At 27.5% G+C, this 27,953-nt stretch overlaps 2 protein-coding genes and 1 long non-coding RNA gene across 3 annotated transcripts; 2 read left to right on the top strand and 1 right to left on the bottom strand.

Annotated features, from left to right (window-relative positions):
• Positions 1 to 3,114: 3,114 nt before the first annotated feature.
• Positions 3,115 to 3,567, bottom strand: LOC136088380 (ATP-dependent DNA helicase PIF1-like). Its single transcript, XM_065812085.1, has one exon. The coding sequence runs from the start codon at positions 3,565 to 3,567 to the stop codon at positions 3,115 to 3,117; it is 453 nt and encodes a 150-aa protein (XP_065668157.1).
• Positions 3,568 to 23,163: 19,596 nt separating this feature from the next.
• Positions 23,164 to 24,520, top strand: LOC136088379 (TNF receptor-associated factor 5-like). Its single transcript, XM_065812084.1, has 2 exons — positions 23,164 to 23,322; positions 23,426 to 24,520. The coding sequence occupies exons 1-2, from the start codon at positions 23,164 to 23,166 to the stop codon at positions 24,518 to 24,520; spliced, it is 1,254 nt and encodes a 417-aa protein (XP_065668156.1).
• A 98-nt stretch (positions 24,521 to 24,618) lies between these two features.
• LOC136089034 (uncharacterized) lies at positions 24,619 to 25,571 on the top strand. Its single transcript, XR_010642728.1, has 2 exons — positions 24,619 to 25,326; positions 25,403 to 25,571. It is a non-coding gene; the product is annotated as an uncharacterized LOC136089034 (long non-coding RNA).
• The last annotated feature ends 2,382 nt before the right edge of the window (positions 25,572 to 27,953 follow it).

The raw sequence follows: 27,953 nt of genomic DNA, 5'->3' as shown, positions 1-27,953 counted from the left end.
TATTTTATAAAAGCGTTAAAAGGTGTAGTTTCAGATTCTGCCAAATGACCGTATAACGGAATATCCAACATTTTTTTTAAACCTTCTACAATCATAATGCGATTATCAAAAGAAGCATTGTGAGCAAAAATTGGACAAGACAAATGCAGACTATATCTACCTAAATTTTTGTTGCAATAATCGTGAGCTAATCCGTACACTAGTCCTGAAAAATGATCGTGATCAATAACAAGATAATCTTCAAAAGCGTTAAGAAAAAAGTTGCATTTATTTAAAACTTTTTCTCGATTTTTTTCATCTTGAATAAAATCAGATAAACTAAATTTTGTTTCAAATTGATTATTAAAAGCAACCAACATGGTGTGATACCATAATTCGTAGACGGGTTGCTTGAATTTTCTCATTAGAAACAAAAAATGAAGGTTATCTGTATATTGATCACCACTTTCGTTAATACATTTACGAAAGATTTTGATTAAAAAGTAGGGATCTTCTAACAACTCTATATCTTCTTGATTAAAATAGTTTTCAAATTGGTGTTCGGTCATGATAAGCAAAGACAATTGTTTCATATAATCTACAAGTTCACCAGTGGTGATTCTCACATAATCACTCAATAAACCGTTAGTGGCAGGTAGGTATTGAAATTTTTCCCACCATCTACAACAAATGTAATACAAAGTGGAAACTCGAAATAAATCTTGTTTTATTTTTTCAGCATCGTTGTTGATTAAATAATTTTGAACGTGACAAGGTAACATGAACAATTCTAAACGTCCTACTCTTTGAAACACCATGTTCACAACTTGAATTCGTTTGTCGTTATAAATGCGAAATTCATTATGATTTAATCTTTCATTTTCTTGAGGAGTCATGTGAGAAAATTTATTTTTATAAACATCAGATTGACGTATTTTATCTACGGGAGTTCTACAAATAGAACATAAAGGATTTTCTTCTTGCCATATTAAATCTCTTTCTTCACTTGATATATTTAAATTTTCAAAACGCGGTAAACATATTTCATAAGTAAATCGAACTAAAGTATCTGCTAAAGCAATGATATCGTAAACTCTCAATTCCATTTTTAATTTTTCATTATTTTCACTATTTAACTTTTCCCACAAGATACGTCTGTGTGTCTTGTGAAGTAAAGAAACTCCTGGTTGAAAATAGTCTGGTAGACAGGTTAAAGGATTTCTTTCTAAACTTTCAACCGTATTTTCATAATAAAAAATCCATTGAGTAATGACTTGTCCTTGTTCATCCAAACCAAAACATTCTCTTGCTAATTTTTCATGAATGCATTGAATCACAATGGAATGACAATAATAATTCAACTCAGATAAAGGTTTGACTTTGGAAGTAGCATTTTCTTCAGACTTTGTAATACTCGTTTCACAATCAAATGTCATTAAAAAAGGAAACAAGTTTCTACTTGTACACATGAACGAATTTTGTGGTCGATAGTGAGTAATGCAATCACCGTATGTAAATTTGTCCGGTTTATAATAACCTTCGCATTTGTGTTTCTCTGTAGTAAATTTTTGTCCACAATCTGAACATTGAAACAAAACATGCGAGTTGTTAGAACAAAAATACTTTGTAGAAAATTTTTCATTTAACATGCTTATAGCGTGAAAAGAATTGTTTTTTTGAAAAATACAAATTTTTATCGTGTTGATTGCTTTTTTCCGTTGATTGGCTTTATTTCTTTCTTCATCGTTAATAAATACTCTTTGAGAATCTTGATCGTCTTTGGTAATGTTTGCGCTTTCGTAAACTACTTTTAATAATTCTGCAAGAAAACTTTTATATTGTGATTTTAATTTAGAATGCAACAATCGAATTTTGGTGTTTTTTTTGTTAACGGCAAAAATTTTAATGTTAATACGATCAAAAGTATTTTCGTAAGCAAAACAATGACACAAATCAATCAAAGTTTGAAATGACATATTTTTAGATTTTTCTTTTAATTGTTGTAAAACGTTTTTCCATGCTAGAATATTTTGCTCTTCTTGATCTTCAAAAAAGAAGTTGTAAAATATTTTCTTCAGAATATAAATCAGTAGCATTTTTTTCCAACACTTTTTTATTCCATTCTTTAACAGTGCACACATTCCATTGACGAATCAACAAAGAGACGAGAAACGCTGAATAAAAACACAATCCTGGTTCAAACAAAATACTATAATCTAAAAACATTTTTCTTTTTGTTGATAAGACAGATTAGTATAAGATAAACTTTTTAGTGATTTTTCCCATTGTGTTATAGAATGAGGTCTATACCATTCACCAAACCATTCGTCCATTTCTTTCCTCTTTTGTTGATTTTTTTTGTAATATGTTTTCATGTGTTTCTTTTGATTATCTTTGCTTTTCCTTTGTTGATTTAGTATTTTTTTATTTTTTTCATAATAGCTTTTGTTGTGTTTTTTCTTTTTTTCAATTTGTTCATCTGTCATGAGCATTTTTCTTTTAAAACCAGACAATTCAAAATCTGGAATTTCATCATGGATCTTTCTGTTAAATTGGATAAAGTTTTAATTTTAATATTACATATTCGTATTATCTTCCATCCGCTATCGTTTTCTAAAACATTAAAAACACCTCGCACATTGGCATCTTGAATAAAACGTAAATTTGTTGGTCCTTCTAAAGGCTTAATAAAATAAACAGGTGAATTGTAACAACGTTTCATTATTTTACAATAACCATTTTCAATAGACTTGCAACACAAAGTAACAATATTATAACCCAATAAGAAATTTTGAAACAAGTCACCAAAAAAGATACGTCTTTCATTTGTGTTTCAAATCCTTCCATTGTTTTTTGTTCAACATGATGAACAATTTCATCAGGACTTTGAGTTTCAGAATAAAGTTGTGATTCTTCTACAATATCTTCATCTTTATAATCATCTTTAATGTAAAAAAAATGTTCAGTGTATATACTGTTATTACTAAAACGAGTTTCCTCAGTTTGATATTCAAATTTCATTATTTAAGAATCTAAAAAAAAAAATTTACATGTATTTTTTATAAAATTCCAAAACATCAGAATCAACAGTAATACTTTTAAATAGTGTTCGTAAATCAAATTTATTATTAATAATTATAAATATATCGTTAATATTACAAACTCGTGATAAAGAAACATAGTAAAAAGACTATTAATAAAAGCCTTTAAATTAAATTGAACAACGGCTTTATTCATGGTACTTCCTTGAGCTTTATGAACAGTAAAAGAAAATGCTAATTTTAAAGGCAAACCAAATCTTGAGCCTACGACAGCATGAGAGCAATCTAAAATTTCTTCTTTGACACATTCAATTTTGACTTCTTTTTTATTCATCATCACCCAAACTGCATTATTTTCTATTAAAATGATGGTACCAATAGTACCATTGCACAAACCTTCTTCCACATTAATATTTCTTACAAGCATAACAATAGCACCTATTTTAAGATAAACAGCCGCTGGAATTTGAAACGTGCATGGAATATTTCGATTTTTAATAACATCTTTAGCATAAAACCAATACCCTTCTTGTTTGATAGTCTCCATTTTTTGATTGTTATAAACATCCACTTCGATGTTTCTAAAAAATAATCTTGTATATTTAGAGTTTAAATTTTCATCTTTTTCAAAACAACGTGTCATAAAATAATCAATAGTTTTGTCTAAAACTTGACCAAAACGTATTTCATTTAAAGTCCAAAAAATTGTTCATCGTCTTTTTGTCTAAAGCATTGAGTTAAAACCAACACTTCTGTCATGTAGTGTTGCCATATTTGTGATTTAAAAACAAATTGCCCTGTAACAGGTGGCAACTGAAAAAAATCACCACAAGCAATCACTTGTACACCACCAAATAATTCATCGTAACATTGTCTAATTTCACAAGCTATTGAATGTAATAAATCAAATGTTGAAGCGTTAATCATTGAAATTTCATCAATAATTAAAACATCAGTTTCCAACCACGTTTTTTTAATGTCTGGATGCATATGACGTTTATAATAATCAACACTTTTAACACCGGTTTCTATACCAGCAAAAGCATGTATTGTGACACCATTGATTAAATAAGCTGCTTTTCCTGTACTCGCAGTAATATGTATTGTTTTATAAATTTGTTCACTTTGAGCAATTTGGTTGACAATATAACTTTTTCCACATCCAGCGCCACCAGTAATAAAAAAATTCTTTCCTTTATCAACCCATTGAAGTGCTTTTTGTTGTTGCGAAGATAACATTTTTTTATTATTTACTGAAAAAAAAAAACGTTTTTTATTTAGAATAAAAGTACATATAAAAAAGTACATATAAAAAAAAATAAATTTAACATTTTTGTTCGTATTTTAAAAATTTATTTTGAATACAAATATATTATAGCGTATTTTATAAAAAACATCATATAAATAATGTTCTGTTCAACAAGTCGTTCCACTTTACAAAATAAATCATCTGGTTCATTAACCAAAAACTTTGCAACTATCATTTCGTCTTCAGACAATTGGTTTTGTTTGATTAACATCTTGAACATTTTTTTATTATGGTTTTCTCTTATTTTATTCATCTAAAAAAAATCAATATTCAGAATTATAACATTTTTCACAATATATAAATGAACAACTCTCTCCATCAGAATATCTATATTGATCACTCTTCACATTCGTTTAAATAATGTTTACAATTTTTAATTTCTACACATTTTTCTTTTACATGATTTAAAACATCTTCTTTACATTTTAATTTTAAAAAATCATAAAAATATTCAAAGTTTAAGTTCGAATAAACATGATAATGTATTTTAATATATTGAAAGACCATCAAAATCAATATATGAGGTATTCTTTTCATTTCTTCATTGAAAATTCATCCCACTTGTAATTCAAATCATGCCATTTACAATAATTACATAAAATTTGTTTTGAAGTAATCGCATGCATTCGAATATCTTCCAAAGTAGCTGGGTGAGCTTGATTGAATTGGAATATTTTTTCCATCAAAAAATCCAAATCATTTTCTGTTAGTTGCATTTTTTATTATGTAATCTAAAAAAATAAAGTAAAAATAAAGAACTTATAAAAATAATTAAATTACGAATCAATCGATAAACCAAAAATTTTTTAAAATCACAATCATGACACATTTGTTCAAAATCACAATTACATTTAGCTAAATCACGTATTTCGTATCTTGATGAATATAAAATGTTTTGTTTAATAATCTGGTTGATAAACCAAGTTTATTAGAAGCTTTTACTATCATAGTGTAAAATTCTTTTACTGTATCCTCACAATAAGTACAACACAAACAAAGAAAACGATAATCGTACACAGGATCGTATTCTCCACATTGACATTCGGCCAAAAATTTATTCCTTTTTTTTTGATTTCTATAAACTTCCAAGAGTTGTTCTTTAGACAAATCGATTTTTTTTGAAACTGTATCCACACAAGAACTACAACACAAACAAAGAAATGATTCGTCGTATTCATCACATTGACATTCAGCCAAAAATTTAATGCTTTTTTTTTGTTTTTCATAAATTTCCAAGCGTTGTTCTTTAGTTAAATCCATTTTTTTTGAAGCTTTCAATATAATATCATCTCGTTCCATTTTTTTTTATTATGTAATCTAAAAAAAATATAAAAAATTACAATACATTTTTTTCAAAATTTTGGCCATTTATTATTATTTGAAAAAAAATGCCTTAGAAAAATACAATAAATACAATGTAAAAAATTTAAAGAAAATTCAATATAAAAAATAAAATTATTCAATCATATATAAAAAATGTTTATATATTCTTTGGTAGTCATCTTTTCTGTACATAAAATTTCCATTCTCAATTTTTTACATTTTACACACAAATCGTTCGTATCGCAAGGACAGAAAGCTAAATAATTTATTCTTTTCTTCAATACTTCTGTTAATTCCAATTTTTTCGAAGAGTTTATAATAATTTCCATTTTTTTTTATTATGTAATCTAAAAAAAAATACAAAAAAATGTATACAAAGTTTAAAAAAAACAATATAAAGAATCTTTATATTTTGTTTCCGAACATAAAGTTTCCGATCTGATCTCTCGATATTTTGTACACATATCATTCGGTTCGCAAGGACACGAAGCCAAATAGTTAATTCCATCTTCTAATATCTAAAATTCTTTTTCAAGTCTTCATAATATGAAAATCTCTTTTTCAAGAATACTTCAGCCAAACCTAATTTTTTCGAAGCCAACATTATATTATTTTCCATTTTTTTAAATTATGTAATCTAAAAAAAATACAAAAAAATGTATACAAAGTTTAAACAAAATACAAAAAATGTAAAGTTTAAACAAAATTCAATACAAAAAAAATGTATACGAAATTTTAATAAAACTCAATATAAAGCAAAAATTTTTCTTATTTCAGCATAAATGTAACAAGCATTTAAATTACAAAATACACAATTAGATATACATTCACATTGAGCTATTTTACATAGAGCTTCATAAACATAATCAGGTTTTTTACAAACAAATAAGAGTATTGTTTTGGTAACCCCTATTTTTTTAGCTACTTTTTCACACATTTCAGAAGCTTCTTCACTCATGCGCCAATCTAAAAATAAAAATGCTTCAAAAACTTCTTTTTCTCTTCTTTAAAAGTTTCTTTTTCTAAATATTTATCAACTCGTAGTTTTTCAATAATTTTTTCGATTTGTTGCACTTGTTTTACAAATTTGTCAAATTCTTCTTGAGTCATTTCTTCTTGAAACAATTCTTTAAGATGATAATCTTCCAAACAATCTTCCAAACAACCACTTTCATTCTTAAAAAAATCTTTAGCATTCAAATAAGTGACTCTTGTAAAATCGGAAAGAACATGGCTGTAACGAAAAACGTTGTTGTCAGGATCAATATCTTCAATAAGACCAAAGCTTCCATCTTTGTTTTTAACAATTTCAAATTCACAAACCACAACCATTTTTTTATTATGTAACCTAAAAATTACAAAAAAAATAATTACAAAAAATAAATACAAAAGATTTATAATAAAGTATAATTTTCAAACATTTCAAGCACAGTTTTTTTAATATTTTCTTCACGAATATAATGTTTCACAAAATCATATATTGTTTTGCAAGAATCACAAGGACTAAAGCCAGTACAAGTTTCTTTTGAACAAGATTCTGTTTGATCCAATAACCTCCTTATCGTTTGAGTTTGATCATGAATAACAGCTGTTGATAATAAAAGTTGAGTGATGAGTTGTTCAACATGAAATTTAAAATTTGACATTTTTTATTATGTAACCTAAAAAAATACAAAAAAATAATTACAAAAAATAATTAATCTAAAAAAATACAATAAAAATTAATTGAATACAATAAAAATTAATTTGAATGGTCATTTAAATTTCTCAAACAATTTTGGTCTCATTATTGTGAAAACAATTTTCTTTGGTTTGTTCATTACATAATCAATTTTAACTTTTTGAGATTTTGCACATAGTTGTATATAACGTGATGAGGTTTCAACAGGTGTCATTAAACTATTAGTTGGTCGTACTGTTAAATTTGGCATTTTTTATTATGTAATCTAAAGAAAATATCATAAAAATTATAAAAAAATTACAAAAAAAAATTTAATCAAAAAAGGTACTCAAATATTCCATTGTTTTTAAAAATGAACGTTGTAATTCTTCTCGAATACGTATTGTTTTTTCAGTCTTGTTGACAAAAGAAAAACGATTCATTATGTCTTTGCGAAATTCGGGGACATTTTTTTCAATATACTCAAACATAGCCACATCTCTTTCTTTTTGTTTTTCTTTATCTTCTTGTACTCTGTTTTAAGCCATTCAATATTTTTTTGATTTGTCGTAAATAATTTGTACATGGCTTGCATATACAGTTGCAAAGTTCTTAATCTGTTTATAAAACCATCTTTTTCAGCATCTTTTCGTATTAATTTGTTCAATTCATCTACTGCTTCATTTAAAATGTTGTCGTGAAAATTTTTAACAACATCTTTAAAGTTTTCACCATATTTAACAAAACATTTTACTATTTTATATTCAACAGCAATATCTGCATTAAGTTTATCCAACTTTCTGTATTTATGAGAGATGTATTTTCCACATTTATAATCTCGAAAGAAATCCATATTTTTATTAGTTTACCTAAAAAAAAATACAAAGTTTTTTAAAGTACAAAAAAAAAAAAAAAAAAATAGGTTACTCGATAAAAATATTTACAAGAGTAATCATAAAACAATTTTTAATTGTTTTTTTTAACATTAATCTTTCTTCGTGCTTTGAAATATAATGAAAATTTTTCATGTCCACGTTTAATTTCATATAAGAAAATATGGCTTCATCTCTTCTTGCAAATTCTTCCTTTTCTTTTGTTACAATAAATTCGTCTTCTTCAATTGCAGCATTGCAAATGACAATCATGAAATTGACCAACTCTATTAAAAAATGACGTACATTGAGATATTTTTTGATTTGCTCGTTATTTTTATTTATAATTTCTGTTATTTTTTCAAGTTCCCCCACTATTCCATTTTGATGATCATCATTGGTTAAAAATTCTTTAACGATAACAAAATGAAAGTAAAAAACAGGTGATAATTCTTCCAAAAACTTCCATAATTTATGTTCAGAATGATGTAGTTTGTAATATTTGGTAATCCATTCGATGCGATCATCAGACCATTTTTCATTATCCATGTTTTTCTTATTAGTTAATCTAAAAAAAATTATACAGTTAAATGATTAAATTGATATACCAAATTTTGATTACATTCAATATGATTATTAATAAAAGTTACTAATTCTGAAAAAGTGTTTTCAATAAATTTTACATTTGTTAAATAACTTTCTACACTATAATCCTCATCTATTATAACAATTGATGATAACATGTTTTTTACAAATTGACATTGTTGATAAATACTTTAAAAAACAATCAAATATAAATTTGATGAAATAGTTTGGTGATTAATTCCAAATGTTCGATAAAATTTCATTTTCATTCCAATCATATTATCAAGTGCTTCACTAAATAAAATAGCTTGACAGTTTCCTACAAACGCTGATATGATTTCTAAACGAGTATGTTGTTCAGAATATAATATTTCATTTTCATACCCTGCGCTCCAAAGAACGTATTCTTTATCTTCTCATTTTTTAAATAGTTATCTAAAAAAATAAAAAAATTATACAGATAAATGTTTAAAATGATATTGTAAATCGTGATTACATTCAATATATTTATAACTAAAAGTTAACAATTCTGAAAAAATTCCTGCAATAGTTTTTAAACTCGATATATAATTATAAATACAACTATTCTTTTCCATTTCGTTCATATCCTCAATCACAATATCTTCTATATTTTCCATAAGTAATTTTTCTCCATCACCACAATCAAGTTTAATTTTAGAAAAAATATCCAAATAGCAATCTAGTTTATTTAAAGACATGACTTGAATTGATTGCATGAAAGAACTTTTCATATCATTAATATCTTTCATTACATGAGTAAATGAATCCATATGACGGTTGCCAACAAAACCCATTATGTTTGATAAACGTCCATATTGTTCTTCATCATGTTGTAAAATAGTATCCCAAGCAAAGATTGTAGGTCAATCCATTTTTTTCTTAGTTTTTCTAAAAATAATTTACAAAAAACATTTAAAAAATTACTTAATTTACATTTGATATACAAATTATTTTCAATTAAATAATCGTTAATGTCTGCTGTTTTTATAAAATTACAATATCCATATCCAACATTTTCTCGATCTTTAACTGGACGTTGAAAAGACACATTATTTTCAGTAGAAAAACTTTTTTTTTTATTTGTTTACCATGTGGACCACATATTTTAAAAGTAATAATACGATTGATAAAAGGCCATTTTAATACTACATCATAAAGTGTAGATCGCATCATTATATATAATCCAATTTCTTCTTCTTCATGTTTATCGCATTTCGTATGGGTAGTCAATTTCATTAAAAATTGATAATTTTTATAATAAAAAGGCACACTATAATAAGCCTTGCTTTCATCTTTTAACTGCTCTTTAAAATTTTCAAAAATCCATATTTTGCTGCCATGACCATTATTATGATGCATTTCTTCCAACATGGATAGTCGAAAATCTAAATTTTTTATTTTGTCAACACATAATCCATTGAATAAAAAATTGGATTGTCGGTAAAAATAAATGAAGCCATAATTTTTACTAATCTAAAAAAAATAAAAAACATTTACAAAATATAACAAAAAATATTTTACAAAAAAATTATTTTCCAGTGGAACCAAAACCACCCTTTCTTCTTCCTCACGTCTTTAATCATTGTCATTTTTACTCCACGACAACAACACCCATCAAATTCTATTACATTTTTGTCAGCTTTAAACATTTTTACAAATCCTATTTGAGCAATAGCATCTCCACGTTTAATCACATAATTTTCTTCAGAATGATTCATCAATAAGACTTTAATTTCCTCTTTATAATCGGCGTCTATTATTCCTGGAGCATTCAACACTACCACACCATATTTGTAAGCTATACCTGATTTTGAATATACCTGTCCTGCTAAATTTGAATCCATTTTATTGATATACACTCCAGTACTTACTAAAATACGTTGATGTGCTTGAAGTATAACATCCTTTGAGCTTCTCAGATTAAAACAAGCGCTCTCTTTTGTTTCATAAAAAGACCATTCATGAATATCTGTAATTTCGAGTGATTTTAACTCTTTATTTTCTTCCTTTTCCATTTTATCTATCTCGCTGTCTTGTCAAGAAGATGATTTGGACAAGTTTTTTTTCACTCTTTTTATATAAAATAGTAGTCATAACAACATTATCTCTATCATTAAAACAGAATTAAAAGTATAAAGTACAAAGTTTAAAGTACATCACACCACATTGAACTTTAGACTCTTGATTAAGAATTAACATTTTTTTTAAAAACTTGTTTAGTACTTGTTTTTTTTTAATCTCTCTTTTCAACTCAAACAGTATAAAAAGAGTTCATTTTCATTTAAAAGTTCATTCACAACACAACGAACAACAAAAAAATGGCAGAGTTTGAAATTGTTTACTGCAACGATAACACCTATGTTAAATTTGCAGATTTAGCAGCTGCTACTTTGTGGTTAATTGAATTTAAAGAAGAAAAAAATGTGAAAGATAAACAATATTCTACTGTCCCTCTCAAACCGTTGGCACAATTTAATTATTACAAAAAAGAATTGATTTACAAACCAAAAAATGAGGGCTGTGAAATCTTATTACCATGGAGATATAGAGAAATGTGTGATCTCAACAAAACAAATTATTTGTTTAGATCAGAGCTAAAATTAACAAAAGACGACAACACATTTAAATTGCCCAAAGGCGAAGTAACTAATAATGTGGTTTTTATATTTAATCATAACAAAATGACCAAAAAAGTATTGCAAACTTTAATGGTGAGTATGCAAGAAGCTCAAAACAAAGCCTATATGACAGTGGCTTACCCTAAAACTCGCATAATAAAAACCATTGAGTTTAACAATTTTGATATACGATTAGCAAAAGAAGAAGACGAAATTCATGCTACAGAATACGCAAGACTGATGGCTATAGAACCGTCTTTTCACAATTCGTTAATTAAAAATGGTGTTTCTCGAAATTTGAATCAAAATTTGAAGAGAGCTTGTGTCGAGCTTGCTGAAATAGAAACAAAAAAAACTAAAGTCGAACCAGAAGTACCAGAAGTACCAGAAGAAGACGAAGAATAATTTTTTTTTTGTAAATTTTAAGAAAATTTTTGTAATTTTTGACTTAAAAAACCTGTTTTAATATTAAAAAAACTTGTTTTTTTCTGATCTCTATTTCCTATATAAAGGGTGAAAAAAATAAATGCTAGTTCATTTTTGAAAGAGAAAATGACTAGCAAACAACTCGACGAAAGTCTCATCAAAGCTGTTCAACTTTTTTATCCAGATAATGAATTACATCCTATGTTGTTTGAATTTCACCATTTAAATAACACGTATGAAGAATGGCAAGACATTATCTTTACGTATTTAAAAAATTTTAACTTGGAATTGAACTTGGAAGAAGAAAAATACAAGGATTTGTATTATATCTTTATAGCTAAAGACTATGAAAATAAGCTTCATTTATTTGAAAAACCTTCACGTCGTTATATGAATTTTGCAGAACAATCACCATCGTGGAGAACGAGCATGCTAGAAGTATGTCGCATGATAAACGATGATTTTTTAAATGTAACCAAAACAACAGTAGAAAAACAACACGAAGAATTAAAAAAACAACTAGAAGACTTTGTTAAAGTATATAAACTTTACTTCAAATCAAAGAACATGGAAAAAAAATGCACTTCATGGAAAAGCAAACTTAAACTGACTTTAAAGTATTATTTTTTGTTTCCTTATCTATCTAACAAATGGGAGTATGATAACTTGAAGAAAAATTGTAAACTATTAAATTACGTTTATCCAGCTTGCATGGACCAACCGCCTTGCTTTTCGTTTGACGATAAAGTTTTTCATAATGGCTATTACACCCTATACACACCAGTTCCTATTTATGAATATTTTATACAAAAGAAAGTACATCAAGAAGGAGATAAAGTGTACATTTACAAAGCCTTTGAACGTTGCAATTTTCACGAAAAAAGTTTAATAGAAATGTTTCCCACAGCTCAATGGTTTTTTTTCTTTAAAAGAAATTTTAACATTTCAAAGATTTTATACAGAAAGAGGACGATGTTTATAATTATGAAAACGACAAAATAGTATTGTTAAAAAGTATTGTTAAAAAAAATCATTACACCAAATATTATGTGACTGCGGAAGATGGATTATAAACAAGACAATTTTTTTATTTTTTTTTTCCATATCAAAAAGTTGATATACAAGTTTATTAATACGAAATATATTGTCAAAGCATTCACAAGTCTCTTTTTTTAATATATAAACACATTTGATATTGTCTTTTATAAATTTAATAAAACTCGAGTATTCTTCAACATTTAATACTGTATAATCTTGCACGTCGATATTTTCTATAAATCCGTTTGCAAAATCTTCTAAATAGTGCGCAAACATAAATGTTTCATATTTAGGACAATGTTCGTGGGTATGTTTTTTCGTATAGTTATGTTGATAATGTTCTAAACACAAACTTTCAAAGTTAAAATAGCAAGGCAATTTACACAATTTGGGAAACAATAATTTGTTTAAATCAAATGTAGCTATTTTTTGATCATTTATTGTAGACAACACATCTTTTTCCATGTTTCCACCTTTATAAAATACGACATTATATTCGAATTTTGAAAATATAGTCTTTAAGTAATCCACTACGGAGCAGCAAAATATAATTTCACCAGTATACTTGAAAGACGGATAATACTCTAGTCCATGAATATTTTTTAAGCAGTATGAAAATACTTCTTTATCCTTTTCATCCAAATTTTCAAACTTTTCACATGGTATAACTTGCGTGTGAAAAAACTTTTTATCGACAAGTGATCTCAAACACAACTCTCTAATGCAGTTTCTGCCCCACTTGTGAATCTCTTTATTGGTAATAAATTCAAAATCTAACAACCACAACTAGAAAAAAAATGCTTTTTTATTAAAAAAAGAAGCGTATTCTTTTAATAAAATGAATAAAAAAGTATAAAAAATCAAATTTTTAAAATATTTTTTTACATTTTTTTAATTAAAAAATGATTCGCGTTGATAGCATTATTAAAAAAATTCACAATAATTGCGCGGTGTGCGCGCTCGATGAAGTATCTAAAAGATATAAACACTATGAACACAAGTCTGGAAATTCTTCACCTTCATCTGATCACGTAGAAGATGAACATTTTACAGATAAAAGTTCATTTGAATTTTTACAAAATGTACTCAAATCTAAGAGGATAACATTAAATTCTTACAGTATTGCAAAATGTTTTAAAAACAGTGAATTTAATAATTTACTCGAAAATCCTCAACTTTGTCCTATTCATCTCAACTACTTTGACAATTTGAAAGAAACATATGGTGATAATTATGTAATAGAACTCTATAAATCCAAGCTCACTCTTTTGCTGCTAGAAAGAAAAATCAAACCACCTATGGTTCTAACAGAAGGCGATCAAACTGACGGTTTTGTGGATACGTTTACTTCAAAAGTAATACCTACCGTCTTTTCTTTGATAGAAAAACTAGATGGTGGTTTAAAAAAGAAATCTGTTAAAAGAAACATTGAAGGAATTATAAAGGAAGGAACCAGCGATAAAAAAACTTTATTTGTTAATATATTACACGCTATTGTAACATTATTTATTGCGAGTTTTTTTAATTTAGAAAAAGAAGAATAAAAAAATGGCTACTGATGAATCTTTGTCTCGTTTTTTTAAAAATTCAGAATTTAAAAATTATTTTATAGGAATATATGCTTTTGATGAACTAAGTCAAACAAAAACACATATTCATATTATTCAACAAATGAAAAAAAATGGCTCCTTTATCATTTACAACAATGAAACTACAAAAGAAGCAGGTCAACATTGGAGAGTGTTGATGAAAATAGACAAGGGTCATTTTTTTTGTTTTGATAGTTTAGGTGAAGAAAGTGTATTGCAACAAATTCCAAAACATTTAAGATTTAATAAATATTTGTTTGAAGCAGTAGAAGAAGTCAATAGCAATATACAAATCAACACGATTAACATTAACTACAACGAAATTGAAATTAATTCTTATATACGACAATCCAATCATTTTCCTACAGAATGGTCAGCAGAAAATCGTGAATTTTATTGGTTTACCAAATTTATTTTAAAATATAGCGAAATCACTGGCAATCAAAATGTATTTTTTTCATACAATAAATTTCCTTTTCAATGGAATGATAGTAGTTTATGTGGTGCATTTGCCGCTTATTTTGTAGCTCTAGTCTTTCGCAGCGAAAATGTATTATATACAGATCAAATATATTTACCTTCGTTGTGCAGACTGTTAAACCATTATTTTTATGAAGTAACAACGCTTCATGCCTCTTCACTAGTTCAGATAAATCTTTATTCATTTTTTCAATTTATTAAACACGAACTCTTTCCACACCTTGATAACACTGCTAAACAACTGTTTGAAAAAGACATGCAGTTGCATTTTTATATGAAAAAACAGGAAAATCTGGAACGTGATCTATTGTCTATGAAAACAAAACAAATTCCTTTGCATTATGATATTTATGAAAAACAAATATTGGCTCAAAATGCTCTTAAAAGATTTTTAAAAGATGCAGGATTCTTAAGAACAAATTATGAAGCTACGTGGGATAAGTTATCCCTATTGGATATTCAAGCCATTCCATCTGTGATGAACGAGGAAAATATTTATTACATGATTCAAAATGAAATGGATAGAATTTATGCAAACAATTATACACGATTAAAGACTGCCAATCAATTTTTAGATGTACCTATTGATGATGTCATGACTAAAAAAGAAATAAAAAGGCAGATTGCTCTGAATTTAATATAAACAGAATCATGAAGAGAACAGCACACACATTACTAGAAAAAATTGTCGAAGAAAAATGCGCTACGTGTAATGGTTATGGTGAACTCTATTTCCTCGTGTTAAGAGAAAAAAAAAATGACACTTTATTAAAAACTTGCACGATTCACTTACTAAATAAAGAAGTATGGATATTTAACACCATTACTAAAAGAGCGGGCAAAATACATCTTCACAAGACGTGTTGCTTGTCTTGTAAGGGGTCGTCCATAAAGTACGTACGCTCATAGGGGGGAGGGAGGGGTCTTCAAAAAGCGTACGAAAGCGTATGGGAGGGGGGGGGGAGGGTTCAATTTGAAAGTACGTACTTCGATTTTCTAATTTATCACAATTAACCAGCTAATCAATAGAAAAGTTACATTCTGACTAAAGATTCTAGTTTGCCAACATAAAAAGATGTATGGTATATGAAGTAGAGGGTATAGTTTTCCTCTATGCACACACATGTATTGGCGCCCTCAGAATTTTTTGATATTCCAGATAGGACACTTTCAAACATCGTGCAAACTCATAACTTAAGTTTGTTTATACCTATGCCAAATGAGGAGGCCTTGCAAAATATCGGGATGGCGGAGGCCTGTGAACAAAAAGCCTTAAAACGCTGACCCTCCCGACCCCCAAAATGAGAGGGGTGTAAATTTTGCATGGTTATAACTTTTAGATTTGGAAAAAAATTTGGATGGCCTCCGCCATCCAAATTTTTTGCAAGGCCACCTCATTTGGCATATTAACAAACTTAAGTTTGCACGTTGTGTGAAAGTGTTCTATCATCAAAAATCAAAACATCAAAAAATCCTGAGGGGGCCCATGCACACATGCCCGCCCTTATATACTGGCCCTGAGTAAGACCTGAGGGCAGTGGTTGATGGGACGGAGTCACCCCAAAAAAAACGTGTCAATGGCGTCTCAAAGACCGCTAGGTTTTGCTAAAATAAAAAGCTTCTTAAAATAGCAAAAGGGCACAAAATTTGCTGTTGCTCCCTCCCACTGGGTTTTACCCTTTGTTTTCAATATTACTGATCTCACCTTAGACTCGTTTTTTACTTACTAAAGAGGGGTGCCTGAAAAAAACGTCCACCTTAAGTATAGTTTGTTTACATTTGATTCGTTAAAAAAACAAAAAAAGTTTTCCTAGATTTCACCGAGATTCGAACCTGTATCTCCGTCGACTGTAGCCGCCGCATAAACCTTTCGCCCAAATACACACTTACATTAGTAAATTTTAAATTTATTTAAATTATTATTTGCATTTATACTTAAAGACGTTTTTAAAATGCGTAAGCAAAAAGCTTTGGGGTAGTATAAAGTATCTAAGGTACCCTCCGTCTTTTTTTTTTTTAATTAAACTTTTTAATTAAGAAAAAAAAAAAAAGGAGGGATGGGGGGGATATTTGAGGGGGGGGGGGGGTATTTGAGAAACGTACGTACTTTTAAGGGGGGGTGGGGACATAAAAGTACGCATGGCAACGGGGGGGAGGGGGGTCAAATTTCAAAATTTTTGGCGTACGTACTTTATGGACGACCCCTAAAGGAAAAAAAAACATTGACTATCAACGATACAAAAAGAAAAAAGAAGAAGAAAAACAAAACAATTTTTTATTTGTACATATATATTCATTAAATGAATTAATATAATATTTTTTTACAACTGTTTTTTTAATATACTTCAAACACTTTATCCGGAGGCATATAAGGGTTGGCAGGTTTTGTAACAACAGGAACAGGAGCCGTTTTTGTTTTTTTGCCTTTCCACGCTTTTTTTATACCGTATAACAGCGAACCCACTTGCAATGCGTTGGTTACATTTTTAGGAGTTATAAAATCAGCCAATCCTCTTCCTCTTCTACGTATCCTTTTTCTATTACTTTTACGTGTCTTTGATCTAAAATTTCGTCTTTTTCGCTTAAAAGCCATTTTTGTTGACAACGGCAAACGTACGATAAAAAATGTTTCAAAGGAATTTCAAAAGTATGTTCGTGTCTTTCTTCATATATAAACACAATAATGAGTTCATCATTGGAACGTGTTACTTTAATAATTGTTCCCCATTTTAAACGATGTATCAATGAAAAATCACCCTTTGCTTTACTATTTGTTTTAAATAGTGAAATATAAAAATCTTGTAATTTCGGAAACGGATAACACAACTCTAGATAATCTTTAAAATGCTTCATTTTTTATGTCTACTTCTTCGAGTAGCCAAACGTTAAATGACTCTTTAATAACATCAACAAAGTCTTCATAACCCATTTCAAATTCGTGTTTGTTTTCACCATAAATAAAAACAATATGGGCTTTATTATTAACACGAGTTACTTTGATTTGTTTACTTCCATCCAAACGAAAAAATAATTTAAAATTACCCTGGACTTGTTTTAAACTATCATCCGTTGTAAAGGAAGAAGTTTCTAAATTATTATTCGTTTTATAAAATTCGTTTAAACAAGTTTTAAACTCCATTTTTTTTGTTTATTTCAAATGAATTTTTTTTCTTCAAATGAAATTTTTTATTTCAAAAAAAAAAAACCAAATTTATAGTACTTTTTTTAAAAAAAACCAGAAAAAACACTATTAAATATTTTTTTTATCAATATATTTTTGGTATTTTATTACCTACAAAAAAAACACCATCATTTATATGCGATAAACAATATAATTTATTAACAATATCTAAATCTAGTATAAAACCCCCCCAAAAAGTAGATATTTTTAAGTGTCCATTTTCTTTATCGCCACTGATAATTTCCACAACACCGTTTTCGTATTCATAAGTAAGGATATAATCGCCAAACGCGCTCGTATACGTTCTTAAATTTTTGAGCTTTTGATTTTGCTTTTCCATGTCTTTTATTAACCATAGATATTCTTTTAAATTTTCTTCAACATAACGACGAAATTTTTGTACAAAACATTTGTCGCAATACTTTTTTATATGAGTTTTTCTTCTCGCGTGTTTGCATACTTTTGAATTCATTTTTGTAAGTAAACGTTTTACAGAGTTGAGCTTTTTTACACATGTTTTTTTAATCCGATTAAAATATAGTTTTAAATACACCACCAAGTACGGGTATATTTCCTAATAGGTTACCAAGGATACCTTTACCGCGTTTTCTAAGTATACGTTTTCGTCCTTTACCGATTAAAGAATGATAAGGTCTAGGATGAGCTCTCGATTTTTTATGAACAAAAATATATCTTTTAGCATTTCTATGACCTCTATGTCTTCTATGTCTCATTTTTAAATAAATATTTCTGTGTTTATCGCGATCCACTTTTGTTAAAACAAAACGATATATCGGTTTTCCTACTCGATTCATTTCGCGATTTTGTTTATTATTTATATACTTGCTTTTCGTTTTTCGATAACACATCAGTGCTTTTCTACAATATTGACGCTTTATTTTTTTTAAATTTTTCTTAACTCTTCTTCGTCTTAGAGCTCTTAGTTCTGTATTATTGGGATCGGTTAACTCGTTTTCATCAAAGGAGGTCCTATCAAAAAATTCAAAAAAAGCATCCCTATGAAAAGGCCATTTTCCATCTACTGTATATTTGGGTAATTTAGATGTATATTTGGGTCTTAAATTGCTTTGATTTTGATGGTGTTGAAAATAAATTCCGTCTTACAATCATATGGGAAAAATCAATATCATCTGCAGCCATTTTTGACTCTAACTTTTTTTTTTGACTTTTTTTTGACTTTAACTTTTTTTTTGACTTGTATTTTTTTTTTGACTTGTATTTTTTTATATCTTTTTTTTTACAAGAGAAAAAACATAGTGTCACCCTGACACAACCTTACTTATTCTGTCTTTACTTTGTCTTAGTAGGCCTAGTTACTTATGTTTTTTTCTTACTGTCTTTATTTTTTATACGGCCGTATTTTATTCTTACTTACTTACTTACTTAGTCCTTACTTAACTTACTTAATCCTGCCTTAGTCCTTAGCCTGCTTACTCACACACTCGTGCGCTCACTCTTTCTCACACGCTCAGACATCACTCATCAGGTATTTCTACCCAACGCTTTAACATATAACTTTCTAGACATCACTCATCAGGTATTTCTACCCAACGCTTTAACATATAACTTCCTAGACATCACTCATCAGGTATTTCTACCCAACGCTTTAACATATAACTTCCTAGACATCACTCATCAGGTATTTCTACCCAACGCTTTAACATATAACTTTCTAGACATCACTCATCAGGTATTTCTACCCAACGCTTTAACATATAACTTCCTAGACATCACTCAGCAGGTATTTCTACCCAACGCTTTAACATATAACTTTCTAAACTTTCTAAACTTTCTACAACCTTCACCTAGAGTCGAACCCACAACGGTCTAATGACATGGCGATTGAAACATAGTGCGGAGAGCGAATGCACTATGCTACGTCGACGTGATGGTTCATGGAGTTTTGAATTCATTTAAAATGTTATTTTAACACTTTACGCAGAGTTTTTTCTTTGCAGTGTTTTTAAAAAGTTGTTTACTCCGTATTTTAATCTCTTTAATCTTGTTCATAAAAGCGATATTAAAAGTTTCTAAATTTAACCAACTTGACACAGCATTTTCTTTTCATTACATAAAGTTGCATCACTTTAGTTATTTAGTATTTTATTCTCTTTAATCTTTTTCATAAAAGCGGTATTAAAAGTTTCTAAATTTAACCAACATGACACAGCATTTTCTTTTCACTACATAAAGTTGCATCACTTTAGCTATTATTTCACATTAATCTGTAGAGATTACATTTTATACATAAAAAGCGTGTTTTTTGTTAACAAAATCAAAAATGACAAAAACACGCTTTACCAAGCGCTCTGTAAAAAAAACACAATATTATATGGACAACGAAGTTGTAGGCAAAGAGATCGATTTTAAAGAAAACGAGGTGGAAATAAGTAGTGACGATGATCATGATCCAGAAGTAATAGTGATTGAAGATGATCCTGTATTGGATTTTCCTGATTTAAGTATTTTTAATGAAGATGGGATTGATTTTGTGATTAAAAGTAATATTATAAAAGAAACAAACACAGAAAACGAGCCAAACGAAAACGAGTCAAACGAACCAGAGTTAGAATTTTCAGAAGATATACTACCTCAACTCAACCAACCCACTCAACTCAACTCAACCAACAACCCAACACCAACTCAACCCCAAGAAAACAATATTTTGAAAAAAAAAGTAAGTTATTTTTTTAAATTATTATTTATAAATAAAAAATTACATTTTTTTAAGAATTTTATTTTTTATTTTAGAAAAAAAAAAACGAATACAAAATAAGAAGAAAACAACTTCGAAAATTAAAATATAATATAAATAGACTTTTTTATTTAAATTTATAAATTTTTTTTATATATAAAATACATTATTATTTTTGTCTATTTTTTCGTCTTATGTTTGCTTCTTTTAATTGATGTTTAATATCGACATAGGATTCGGCAGTATGAACCCAGCGTTTTATTCTTTTACCAACTCTTCCAAGTATACGATTTGTTGAACTTTGTTTTGTACTTGTTTGTGTTTGAACTGCTTTTTTTGTTCTAGGAACTGTTGTTTTTGTACGCGCCATATTGACAGTGTTTAATGATCTAGGAGTATACCTTATTTTAGGCATTTTTATAAAAAATGATATTTTTTTATTTATAACTATTTTTTATTTATTACAAAAAAAAAATAATATGGTATTTGTTTCTAAATAAACCTCTTTTTTAGTTAAAATGAATTATATTTCAATAAATAAAGTAAAATACGAAGTATTTAATGATAGCACTATAGACCAGTCTTATGTTATCCAAAATGGAAAAAAAACGCCCTATTTGTCAACTGTTTGCGTACAATGCAAAAAGAGGTAATTGTTTTATGGTTTACATCTATAATAAAAAAATATTATTTTTTTATAATACTATTTTTTCTTATAGATCAAGAGTTACTAACACTTAGTAATATTCGCAAAGTGTTAAGAAATGTCATCAACGATACACCTTCCCGCACTCGTCGTAAGTTTAACTTTACTAGTTTTTTTTATTAATAAAAAAATTCATTTTTTTTAATATTTCCCTTTTTTTTAGAAAGTCCATATCCACCTCCAAATAGAGAGGTGGGTCCCTCGCACTGGGACTACTCTCCTCGTAAGTTAAACTTGATCCTTTTTTATTTTATAAAAAAAAGTATATTTTTTTAATATTCTCTGTGTCTTTTTTTTTAGAGAGTCCAGATCCAGAAAATTTATAGTTTATGTTTTTTTTAATTTTGTAAATATTTTTTTAGAATATAAAAATTTTATAGTTGTTTTTTTTATATTTTTTTTATATACATTAATATTTTTATATGCAATTACATTACTATTTTATATATACTAGAATAAAAAAAATGATTAAAGAAATAATAAATTACACTTCAAAACAACTCCATCACGAATGGAAACATTTGGCGTTTTTATTAAAGTTTAGAAGAAGTGAAATAAAAAAAATCAATAAAAATTACATAAAAACATTTGATAAAATAAAAAATGTTTTAACCCTATATATATTAACACAACCAAACAAAAAGTTGGCAATCAAACATTTGTATTTTGTATTATCATTATGGGAAGATGAAAAACTTTTATATAATATACAACAATGTAAATTATTTATATTAAATTATTTATATTAAATTTTTATATTTTTTAGCAAAAAAATAATGAATTTTATGCAATTAAAACTAAAAATAGCAGCACATTTGCAAACACAATGGCAAACTTTGGCAGAATATCTTGACTACAAAAAACGTGAAATCGAATGTATACAATGTGATTACCATAATATCAACGAAAGAATGATGAGACTTTTAAACTTAATATATCAAAAAAAAGGAACCGAAGTCGAAGCAGCTCGTGCTTTATATGATGCTTTATGGATGTGGTCTCTTGACATTTCAACAAAAGAAAGTAAATTAGAACTTGAAAAAAATATAGATATAACTATGGAAATAATTACACATTTTATATTGCAATAATTTTTTTGTAACTTTTTTTATTTTTTTAGCAAACTAATATATTAAAAAAATGAAACAATATATCAAAAAATGTGGATGGTAAGCCTATTTTACTTTTTTTATATTTTTTTATTTTTTATACATTTTTTATACATTTTTTTTCTATTAGTTATGGAGAAAATATTAATGAAGACACTATATGCTACCACGAGTTGTTATTAACAAAAGAAGAAGAACAAGATTTGGAAGAACTTATGGAAATGGAAGAGTTAACAGAGGAAGATTATGAAAAATATTTAGAACAATTAGTTCAAGAAATGGAAGAAGAAGAATCAGATTATATTGAAGAACTAAAATCACAAATGTTAGAAGAAGAAGTGGAAAAAGAAGTGGAAGAAATAGAAAAAGAAATTCATGAGATCTTCAATGAAATGGATTGGGAACAATATATTTTAGACGTTATTAATAAAATGGACAATTTACCCGAACTTTATTTGTAGTTTTTTAATTTGTAAATATATCTTTTTTCCTTTTTTAGCAAACATAATAATGACAACTAATAATAATGAAAATTATGAAGACATGTTTCCTGGTTTTGGAGACGTATTTGAAGAGGTTGAAAACATAACTTTTAACGATATATTCAAACAAAAACAAGAACAAGAAGTTATTGAAACAAACATTATTTATATTTTAATTCTTTTATATGTTTTATTGAGTGATTTTATATATTTATTAATTATTTTATGGTAAAAAAAGACATGTATATTTTTTTATAGCTTTTTATATAAATAAATGTTTTTTTTTTCAGCAACTAATAAAAAAAATGGCAGACAACATATATCTTTGCTGTTTTTGTGACAAAGAATTTAGTGCAGAAGAACTTTTAAATCATCAAACAGATTGTTCTACAGAACAATACTCCCACGAATGTTTTACATGTAAGAAAAAGGTACAAGATTTGTTAAACCATGAATGTGATTATGAATTTCTAGATATACAAAAAATATGTTTTTTTTGTAATATCAAAGTCGATGATCAAGATTATTATGAACACTCTGTCATCTGCTTTCGATATTATAAAGAACAACAAAATCGTAATTTGAACCAAATCATTCAAGAAGAAAAGAAAAATTTAAATTATTTGAATCTTTCTATTAATCAAATCATGAATAGAATGAAGAGTCTTCAAGAAATTTCAACTAAACAAATAGTTGACTCTAAAGAAAAAGACCAAGAAATTAAAAATCTAAAAGAAGAAAATGACAAACTTCATCAAACCCTAGCAGAAATAAACAAAGAAATGGCAGAATTAAAAAGTCTCTTTTATGACAACATGTTGGTTTTAGCAAATCAAAAAGATACAGAACAACTCAAACAAGAAATAACAAAACTTTATCAAATCCTAGAAGAAAATAGCACAGAATTCTTAGCTTTAAAAAAATCCATTCAACAACCTAAAGAAGTAAAGGTAATACAACACATCTTTAACGACACGCAAATCATCAAACTTAATCAAATGAATCTCAGGCTATTATCAGATGAACCATTTTATACAGAACCAGTTTACACATCAGAAGGTTACCGTTATCGTATAAAAGTTTATACTCGAAGTACCGACATAAACAAACTAGCCATTTACTTTCAATTATTACGAGGTGACCTGGACGATGCTTTAAAATGGCCTTTTACCAAAAATGTCAATATAACCTTGAGAGATAAAGATCGATTTTTTACTCGTACTACTACCAACAATAATTATCTTCAACTTTTAGACGATAGTTCTTTTGATAAACCTACCACTGAATATAATGTAGCAGTTGGTTATAAAAATTTTATTTCACACGAAGAACTAAAACAATTTATTATTAACAATAATTTATTTATCACGATTACTATTCAATAATATACTTTATGTAAAAAAATGTATTTGTACTTTTGTTCTATCATTGTTATTTTTTATATATTTTTATGAACTTTATCTAACATTATTAACCATTATTTTTTTAGATTAACTAATAAAAAAATGAACACAATTGAAATATTCAGAGAAATCAGTCTGGAACTAACCATTGCCAACGTGAAATCGATTAAATTTATGCTTAAAATACCTTTTGGAATCAAAGAAACTTTAAAAAATGGTTTGGACATTATAGCATACTTTAAAGATAACACTATACAAAGCGAACACGGTCATATTTACGAAACAGTAGAAAGCAAGTTAGAATATTTACTTGTATTATGCAAAGCAATTCATCGTAATGATATTGTCACTAAATATAAAAACAAAATTCCTCGACTACCTACCTATGAAGAAAGCGTTGTTAAAAATTTACCACCTGTGTATTCACCACCGAACGCAGTATATCCAAGTGCGGTCATAGAAGCTAAACAAGAAGAACTATTCTATTTTTATAATCCTGTACCAGAACCAGCTGAAGCATCAATATTATTATATATAGATAATTATCTATTATAATTATAATTATCTATGATAATTATCTATTATAATTATTATAATTATCTATTATAATTATCTAATATAATTATCTATAATTATATCATTATAATAGATCAATATTATTATATTCACGAAAATAATTTTATACATTATAAAAATAACATTTTATATTTATAGACAAACTAATAAAATGAAAACCTATGGATACAGCAGCAGAAAACCTAATAAAAAAATAAGAAAACAAATGAAAGGTATATTTTTTTCTGTTTTTTTCTTTTTTTTATCATTAAATTATTTATTTATTAATCTTATTTTTTTTTTTTACAGCCATGTACTTCTACTATTTTACATTACAAAACCATTCTTTGGTACATTCAAATTCCGTAAACCAACGCTACTTTTGCATAAAAAAATGTGGCGTATGCCAAAGTTGTCATCTTCAAAAAAAATAACTTTTGTATTTTTTTTTATTTAGAAATATATATATTTTATCCCATTTTTTGTGATTTTTTTATTCCTTATTTTTTTCTTTTTTTTTTTATACCACTTTATACTAACATTCTTTTTTTTTAGTTATAAATAAAAAATGAATAATAAAAATGATGTTGAAAACTGGGAAGACGAACTTGATGCTCCAGCGTACGAATTTCAACCGCCAAATTTGAAATTAAAAAGACCACTACGCGGCCTTGACTTTGAAAAATGTCTAAAAGACGAATTGAACAATATAAACAATAAAAAAAAAAATATATCTATAAATGAATATATAAAAATAAATTTTTCTATACGTAAATTATAATCTTTTTTATTGTAATCTTTTATGTAAATATATTTTTATAAATAAATTTTTTTTTTTAGCTAACTAATACAATGTCTGGAAATTCAAATGATGTCATAAAAATTATTATTTTGCCAACTATATCATTCTTTCGTCACGTACGGAAAAAAACGTTACCCAAACATAACGTTTGAAAATTGGACGAAAGAACACTACCCTATTTTTAGGGAACAGAATCCATTTCATTTGTAACCTTTTTTTTCTATAAAATTTTTTGTCACCTGATCTTTTATTTCTGCGCGCATGCGCATGCGCATGCGCGTCATTCTTTTTTTTTGAAACCGGGAAACTTTTTTTTTAATCCGTTCATCACTTTAATCGCTCGGTTCAATACTCTACTTCCTCGGACCCTTGCTTATCGTCGGTTCATCGTTTTTATTTCACCTGATCCTTTATTTCTGCGCGCATGCGCATGCGCATGCGCGTGACGTCGTTCTTTTTTGAACCCGGGAACTTTTTTTTTTAACCTTTCGTTTCATCGGTTTAATCGTTCGCTTTATCGGTGCATTGCTTATCACCGGTTCTTCCTTTTTATTTGAGCTTTTTTTCTAGTCGGACGGGCGGTCTCTTAGGTATAACAAGAATTGTAACATAGTATATCATCAAATAATAAAGACTTACGCGCGCGGAGAATTAAAGATTTATGATCAGCATCAATGGAAACGTATTGTTCTGCAAAGTTTATGGAGTCGATAAGTAGCTTTTCATTTATAGAAGGGTAAAAGTCAAAGATGTCGAAAATAAGGAATTTATAAAAATGTTTGTCATTGATGTTTTTGAACCAATTTATTACATTTTGTGTACTATTCCACTGATTTAATTGCAAAATATTTCTTAGGTTGGTGATAATATCTGATAAAATATGCTTACTTATTCTACCAACTTCATTCTTAGCTGGGTTAATTAGACGAACAGTAGGATTATTTAAAAAATTAGGTTTATGGTCTTTTAATGTAATGAAGCAATTTGAAGAACTGTTTGTATTGATTTTTTTAAAAACGTCATGATTCTTTAGAATAGTTTTTTCTTCTTTATTAATGTGATCTTTTATAATAGGGTTGGTTTTTCTATAGTTAGATGTAGTAGCGTTCATTAACAACTTATTGTATTCGTCTTTTGATAATTTATACAAATTTGATGTTTTATCTGCGTAAGTGTAAGTATACGTTGATTTTCGAACAGAAGAAATGTCTTTTTTTAATTTATTTTGGAAGGCGCATTGAACCTTCCTAAACTGTATGTTCTTAATTAATTTGAATAATTCGCATTTAAACGCACGCATACCTTTAATTTGTTGTGGACAATGCGGTGTGTTAATACCATAAGAATTAAATTTGGTATAATTATTACTATTACTATTAATATCATTTATACCGTTAGACTGGTGATTTATGAAGAAAAACGCCTTCCATCGCATCCTTTTAATCAATATCTCAGTTTTTTCAAGCATGAAACTTCAAGTTCCATTATAAAGTTGTATTTTCTCATTTAAAATATTTTAATAGAAATTTAAGTAGAAAATCACTTAACAAAATTTTTTTTTCATTTTACACTGTGTTTTTGATTTCTGATGAACCTTTGTTGATGAAACATATATATAACTGCTCTGTTCTTTTAAGAACATTGAGCACTCTATTGTGTAGAATACATTTTAAAGTTGTTTAAATATATATATATATATATATATATATATATATATATATATATATATATATATATATATGCCCGTAGCAACTGGGGGGGGGGGGGGCCCCCAGCAGAGGCATTTGCCCCCAATAATTTTTCAAATAAATAATTTTAAAGAAATTGACTGAAAAACTAAGTTAATAAAATAAAGAAAAGTCCTTAAAACTATATCGGGGTAGTACTACCCCTTCCCCCTTCCCCATATAATTTTTGTTCCTACGGGCCTAATTTATATATAGCAATCCTGCCATAGTGATAAATGCGACAACACAGAAGGGGGGGGGGAAGGGTTACGTGCCATCCCCGTTTTTTAAAGAACCTTTTTTTTCAGAGAAAATTCTGCATAAATAGGAC

This window comes from Hydra vulgaris, chromosome 12 (assembly GCF_038396675.1).
Source record: "Hydra vulgaris chromosome 12, alternate assembly HydraT2T_AEP".
NCBI lineage: Eukaryota > Metazoa > Cnidaria > Hydrozoa > Anthoathecata > Hydridae > Hydra > Hydra vulgaris.
The sequence above is the reverse complement of the archived record's forward strand: the minus strand, read 5'-3'. Positions and strand labels throughout refer to the sequence as shown.

Bases quoted from the DNA above. Each gene is read 5' to 3' on its own strand.
- LOC136088380 (XM_065812085.1), bottom strand. From the start codon at position 3,567: ATGGAGACTATCAAACAAGAAGGGTATTGGTTTTATGCTAAAGATGTT.
- LOC136088379 (XM_065812084.1), top strand. From the start codon at position 23,164: ATGACAACTAATAATAATGAAAATTATGAAGACATGTTTCCTGGTTTT. The intron at 23,323-23,425 runs GTTTTATTGAGT...TTTTTTTTTCAG, and splicing joins ATATTTTAATTCTTTTATAT to CAACTAATAAAAAAAATGGC.